Source organism: Brachyistius frenatus, unplaced genomic scaffold (assembly GCF_029030835.1).
Source record: "Brachyistius frenatus isolate BFR_SWC_R1_liver_20210118 unplaced genomic scaffold, ASM2903083v1 Contig_183, whole genome shotgun sequence".
Taxonomy (NCBI): Eukaryota; Metazoa; Chordata; class Actinopteri; family Embiotocidae; genus Brachyistius; species Brachyistius frenatus.
In genome coordinates, this window is record NW_027210782.1 from 759,527 (window position 1) to 766,374 (window position 6,848).

General features: G+C 39.0%; 1 protein-coding gene across 1 annotated transcript; it reads left to right on the forward strand.

The window, feature by feature from the left end:
* Positions 1-2,219: 2,219 nt before the first annotated feature.
* Positions 2,220-6,783, forward strand: LOC138632406 (ATP-binding cassette sub-family C member 2-like; the record flags this gene model as incomplete). Its single annotated transcript, XM_069717944.1, has 4 exons — positions 2,220-2,968; positions 5,570-5,746; positions 6,396-6,542; positions 6,643-6,783. Coding segments are annotated over exons 1-4 (510 nt in total), but the record flags the coding sequence as incomplete, so codon positions are not given.
* Between the last annotated feature and the right edge of the window lie 65 nt (positions 6,784-6,848).

Here is a 6,848-nt window from a genome sequence, read left to right on the forward strand (position 1 = left end):
TGTGTGATTTAACTTAGCTTATAAAACATGCTGTGTCTTTAAGTTATGATTCCACTTATAGCATCTGGTCAGAGAGCAAAAAGAAGCACGTGTAGTTTTAATGTTTAATATTTGAATTAAGATTTAGCAAAATACTATTGAATTTATTTTATAGCAGTATTATATTATAACAGCCCTACAGTTTATGTTGTATAAAATCTGACTAATTTGAGCCACTGCTTTTATTTTCTCTTACCAATGTTATAACAACAGAAGCTAATGAATTTTTTTTTTTTGTTCATTTTTCAGTCTATACAAAATTTATAGATGCTGACATTTAATGTCATAAATTAGTAAACAATTAGCATCCAAAAACACAAATTGAATCCAAACTCAAATACAAAGATATTCTGTTTTTGTCATGGAAGAAGGATAAAAGAAGCACTCCCATATTAGGAAATGGAACCAGGGATGTTTTGTTATCTTAAATCACAAAACAATAATTTATGCAAATTGTTGCTGGTGAATTTTTTTCTGGCTTGACTAATCATTTGATTGATTGTTGCATCTGTTTTCAGCCAAATGTTTATATATCTCCGCATCTATGGACCTCTGGTTTAATTTTGATCCTATTTGTAGTCTGCTGTTGTCACCTAATGTTTATTTTTTTTACCACTTTTCTAAAAAAAAAACTAAAACGTAATATATATGTTGTTTTTTTTCCAGCAAACTACCCCCCAGTTAACATTGCTTCTCCCACTTTTATATCAAGTCATTGTGCAAGTAATTGCCTTTACTAGCTGATAGATAATACGGGCTATTAGTCAAAGAACACCCTCACGACCAGTGCATCATAGTTATAAATCAGATTAGTAAAGTATTTGTTGATTATGTGTAAGTTGCAGTCACGTTACATTGCTGTCCTTGAGGCTCCACGCAGTCAGCCAGATAGTGACCACGTAGTGTTATCAAAACATGTAATGATTAATCATCACAGTCAGGAATCGGTTTTAAGACACTCGCAGCCACTAAAAGATATGATTTTATTTATTTATTTGTATAAGGGTTATACTTGCAACATTGTAACTCACCGTCTCACCTACCCAACAGATTTGCCTGAGTCATGCTATGTGTTCCTTTTACTTTATTCCAATTCAAGCAAGCTTTATCAAAAAATCCCAGCCAGTTAAGTCATTCATCCGTTATGTTAATGGTAGAGTGGTGGGTCAGAAGTTCAGAGGTTTAAAGTTGAAAGAGTCTGCTGTGTTTACTCGTTCTCAACTGGGAAATAGATGAAGCTACATAACACACACAGACACATTGATTCATCCTGTGTCAAGTCATTCTGTGTCTCTTTCCATGCAGACAGATTAACAAAGATGCATCAGCAGAAATACGCTTTTATTCTGTGTCCCTTCAACATCAGCAGAGCACATAAAGAAAAGCCAGAGCTTTTCCACAATAGCGTAAAAACTCTGTTTTTGATCATGTACTGACCGTCCTGGCTGCTCCAGGACCGTAGGCTTTTGTCTGAATTTGTAGAGAGCACAGACAAGAAAAGTTCATCTGAACGCAATCTCACTTTTACTTGAATTTCTTGTGGACAACAATCTTGGTTTTGGAGTTCAGCCCTCCCTCTGATCAAAATAGATGACTGAAATGACCATGAACCCTCCATTAGTTATGCAGCTATACGCATGGGCTGCTGGGGGACAGCCATTGATGCAACGCTTGTCTTCTCTGTATTCTACTCTCTGTGCCACTATTGCATGCCATTAACTTTGCGTCTTTCTGTATGTATCTCAGACGCCACAGCTGCCTGTTTCTGATCTGCAGTTTCTGGGCCCACCAACCTGCCTGCTGTTCATTGTTTCTCAAAGCTCATTTTTCTCTGTCTACTCCTCTCGCACTTCAACTGGTCGAGGTAGAGGGCCTGAGTCGAGTTCTGTCCGAGATTTCTTCCTGTTAAAAGGAGTTGTTCTTCCTCTCTGATGCCAAAATGCTTACTCATGGGAAGTTTTGCGTTTCTCTCCAAGCAGAGAGCAACAGATGAAGAAGGAAAGACCCAAGTAGTCATCACCCCTCCCCCAAAGCCCCACCAACCAGCAGATGTTTTTGACAGTCTGCATCTTTTTTAGAAAACACTTCAGCAGGTTCAACCCACAGCAGCCTCATTCAAATGCATGACTGCCTCGACGCTAATGAAATTAATTTTGAATCTGATTGAATCAGACTTGAGTTCCTAAAATGGGTCTCAGTCCAGAGTGAAGAGTGCATGCGTGCAGAGAAGTGGAAACAAAACAGGAAAAGGGTTCTAGTAAGACCACTCCCTCCCCTTCTCTAAACACCTTCCCTTTTTGGTGGGCTGTCCCCCTAACACAGGGGAAACTGCTGAGTAATACTTATGCAAGTCCTTCTTTCTATCTCTTTTTTTTCCCCCGACAGACTGCCTGAAATGTTGAACTTTAGACACAGGAGCAAGGAGGAGTGTCTGTGGGCTGGTGCAAAGCTGGATTTTGTCAATGACTTTGCCTACATCTGCTGAGTTTTCTCATTCACCCACCAGGAGGACTTGTACATGGGCTTTTTGCAGACATCAGACGTGTCACCAAGGACTGCTAGAAGATCATCTGGCTAAAAAGAAAGAAATCAAGACTCAATTTGAAGATGATCTTTTCTGCCTTTTCTGCTCTTTAATCCTCCTCATTTCTGGCACATTAATGTCTTTTATCTGCGCAGGGAGGTGCTTTGTTTTTCTTTCTGCTTGAAAGTCCCATGGATCAAAGTCCCTCACAGCCACATCCTGCAATTGTATCTGGAGTGTAGGTGGGCAGGGGGGGGAGAGTAGCAGCTTTTGAGTGGACCTTGGCAGCCATCGACCAGAGGTCCAGAGGCGTCTGGTTGTCTCATCAGCAAAGGACGGCTGAGACCATCACTGTGGACCATGTGTGCTGCTGCTCTGGATGAGTACTGTGGGTCCACTTTCTGGGTGAGTTGAACAGACAGTTAATGAAGCTGAAGGGAGACAAAGAGGGATTGAAAGAAAGGGCTTCATTGTGGCCTCAAGGCCCTCAATTTAAAAAAAACAACAACAAAAAAACTCTTTTGATGCACACACAATAATCATGTTGCTTAAAGTTTGTGGTGTTTGTTAAAAGTTGTGTTGTTGTTGTTGTTGTTGTTCTTTTATGACAAAACTGCCGCTATGACATCATTCAAACCGATTTAAGGACAGTAAACAAGGTCAACTTTGTCACAAAGGATCCTTTCCAGCTTCTCGTGTGATTGTATCATCTGTTTAACATGTGTTATACAAAGAAGAAGCACATGATGTAACGATGACAAATGCAGAAACGTATGAGTAAGTTGTTCAAATTGTGGCGTTAAGCTGAATTTCTATCTCAAGTAATTTATGTTTTGACCCCTGTACACACAGAGTGAACATGTGACTAGACAGTAATGAAGTTTAAGTAAGACATGACTCAACATGACTCAATCACAGCACATGTTTATGAGCTTTAATTCTGCATATTTACAATAGCTTTAAAAAATAAAAATCTTAAAAGGCAAGGAAAACTTTTGAGCTGAAATGATTTGCAGATTAATTAAAAGCAACTAATACAGCTTAGAAAACAACTATTTTAAACTGTTTTCAGCATCAGTGAACAGTCCAAGTTATTTTTCAAGCAAATATAGTGCAAAATGCTACTCATGCTCTGGTTTCAGCTTCTCAAATTGTAGGAAATGCTTCTTGTTTTTGTAATATATCGTGTGAAGGTAAATATCTTTGAAGATGATACCTAATTATGTTCAAGCTTATTTTGACATTTAATAGATTGATCTGTTCATAGCTCATAAAGCATCCGCATAACTGCACATATCTACAGCATGAAACATTTTATACACATATACTACGCAGCTGGACCTCACATTTCCTCCAGTAGCTTGTGTTAGGACATCGAACTGGATCTTGGCCTTTGCTAATTACAGGCTGGACACACAGCAGATGAAAATTATTTCAAATACCAGGAGCGCTATTAAATAATATTTTTGAGGATTTTCAAAGGCTTGAAACAGTTTCTGTACTATGACAAGGTCTTTTGTCCTCAAAACTTTTAAGTGCTCAGTGTGGAGCTCCTTTCTCTCCTCTCTTTGTCCATCCATTTACACCTGTTTTTCCATCACTCTCCTCTCTTTAAGTGAACGTCATACATGCTGCTGAACACAGACCAGTGAGCAGGGATTTGGTATTTAATCACCTGTGAGTCGATGTTGATTACATTTCTGAACAGAGAGTTGCAAACTGCCTCTGTTGTATGATATAGTATAACCTCGAAAACTGCCGCTATAACATCATTCAAACCGATTTAAGGACAGTAAACAAGGTCAACTTTGTCACAAAGGATCCTTCCCAGCTTCTCATGTGATTGTGTCATCTGTTTAACATGTGTTATACAAATAAGGGAGCACATGATGTAACGATGAAGGTAATTTATAACAAATGCAGAAACGTATGAGGAAGTTGTTCAAATTGTGGCGTTAAGCTGAATTTCTATCTCTAGTAATTTATGTTTTGACCCCTGTACACACAGAGTGAGCATGTGACTAGACAGTAATGAAGTTTAAGTAAGACATGACTCAACATGTCTCAGTCACAGCACATGTTTATGAGCTTTAATTCTGCATATTTACAATAGCTTTAAAAAAATAAAAATCTTAAAAGGCAAGGAAAACTTTTGAGCTGAAATGATTTGCAGATTAATTAAAAGCAACTAATACAGCTTAGAAAACAACTATTTTAAACTGTTTTCAGCATCAGTGAACAGTCCAAGTTATTTTTCAAGCAAATATAGTGCAAAATGCTACTCATGCTCTGGTTTCAGCTTCTCAAATTGTAGGAAATGCTTCTTGTTTTTGTAATATATCGTGTGAAGGTAAATATCTTTGAAGATGATACCTAATTATGTTCAAGCTTATTTTGACATTTAATAGATTGATCTGTTCATAGCTCATAAAGCATCCGCATAACTGCACATATCTACAGCATGAAACATTTTATACACATATACTACGCAGCTGGACCTCACATTTCCTCCAGTAGCTTGTATTAGGACATCGAACTGGATCTTGGCCTTTGCTAATTACAGGCTGGACACACAGTAGATGAAAATTATTTCAAATACCAGGAGTGCTATTAAATAATATTTTTGAGGATTTTCAAAGGCTTGAAACAGTTTCTGTACTATGACAAGGTCTTTTGTCCTCAAAACTTTTAAGTGCTCAGTGTGGAGCTCCTTTCTCTCCTCTCTTTGTCCATCCATTCACACCTGTTTTTCCATCACTCTCCTCTCTTTAAGTGAACGTCATACATGCTGCTGAACACAGACCAGTGAGCAGGGATTTGGTATTTAATCACCTGTGAGTCGATGTTGATTAAATTTCTGAACAGAGTTGCAAGCTGCCCCTGTTGTATGATATAGTATAACCTCGAGGATGGAGACCAATGGGAGCGTGTATGTATTTGTTGTTCTCTGAGATTAGTTGGAGAGCATGATTTTGTGATGTTTGTGTGTTTGTTTGGGCACTTTAGAACAATTCATATCTGGAAAGAGAAGACCCAGATCTTCCAGTATGTGTGGAGCAGACGGTTCTTGTCTGGATCCCCCTGGGGTTCCTGTGGCTCTGTGCCCCTTGGCACCTGGTGTGCCTTTGCAGAAGGACAAAAGTAAACACAATACACCTGTCCAAGCTCTACCTCTGCAAACAGGTAATGTACACACCAAAAACAAAAGAAACAAACACAGTATTTTAATCATAATATGATGCTGAGAGGGAAGAAGTGTAAACTATTTTAATTACAGGAACCACAAGCAACAAATACCCCTTGATTAAGCAGTCCATTATCACACCAAAGCATGTAGTACACCTGGCAGTCCACTAGAGGACAGCGTCAGGTGACGATTGGTGTCACCTTGTGAAAAGTAGACTCATGCCACATGACTCAGGTCATTCTCACCCATGGGTGAAAAAGCAGACTTTAACCCACGATATCAGGGTTCGAGTTCACAAGAAAGTGATGGGGATTTATTCAAGGAAATCTTTTCCTCACCCTTCAAAAATAATTTACTATTTTCAATTTTCCATGCCAAACTTGTATATTGCCTATCGGCCCATGACTGCCTCTTAAACTTGTTGTGGTGATCTTTTATGTCCACATCTTAAACTGAGATTTTTGGAGGGGACACAAAAACTTTCAGTAGGTGAATGTTGATAACACCCTCTTGTGTCTTCACATACAGTATCAACATCACTCTGTACGATGAAGCTCAAACATCCAAGTGAGGAGAATTTAGGAATAAAAGACATTTTTTTATTGAGATCCATTGGCCAATCTCGTCTGTCTTTCCTCTCCTCAGATTTTGGTGGCTTTGTTGTTCCTGACGGCCATAACGGCCCTGGCAGTCACACTGGGAGAGGATTACGGTCGGGGCACTGACCCACCCTCAACAGAGAAAAATGCCGTCGTATATTACGCAAACCCTGTCCTGTATGCTGTCACATGGGTAAATATAGCAGCTTTAATTTTTATATATTTTGATCTGGTGCTCATGGTGGAAAGATGACAAGTATTTTTTTAATGTTCTAGCATGTTTTCTTTTTTAGATCCTTCTGCTGTTGTGCCAGGAAGGAGTGAGGCGGAGGGAAGGAGCAATGGACTCTGCCACCCTTTTCCTCTTCTGGTTCCTACTTGTTCTTTGTGATATTTTCCCTTTCCAGACACTCATACGAGAGGCACTCAGGCAGGTATGAGAAAAGACTTTAGATCATATTCTTTCTACTACTTAGAAAACTGGTAAACATTGCTCAGG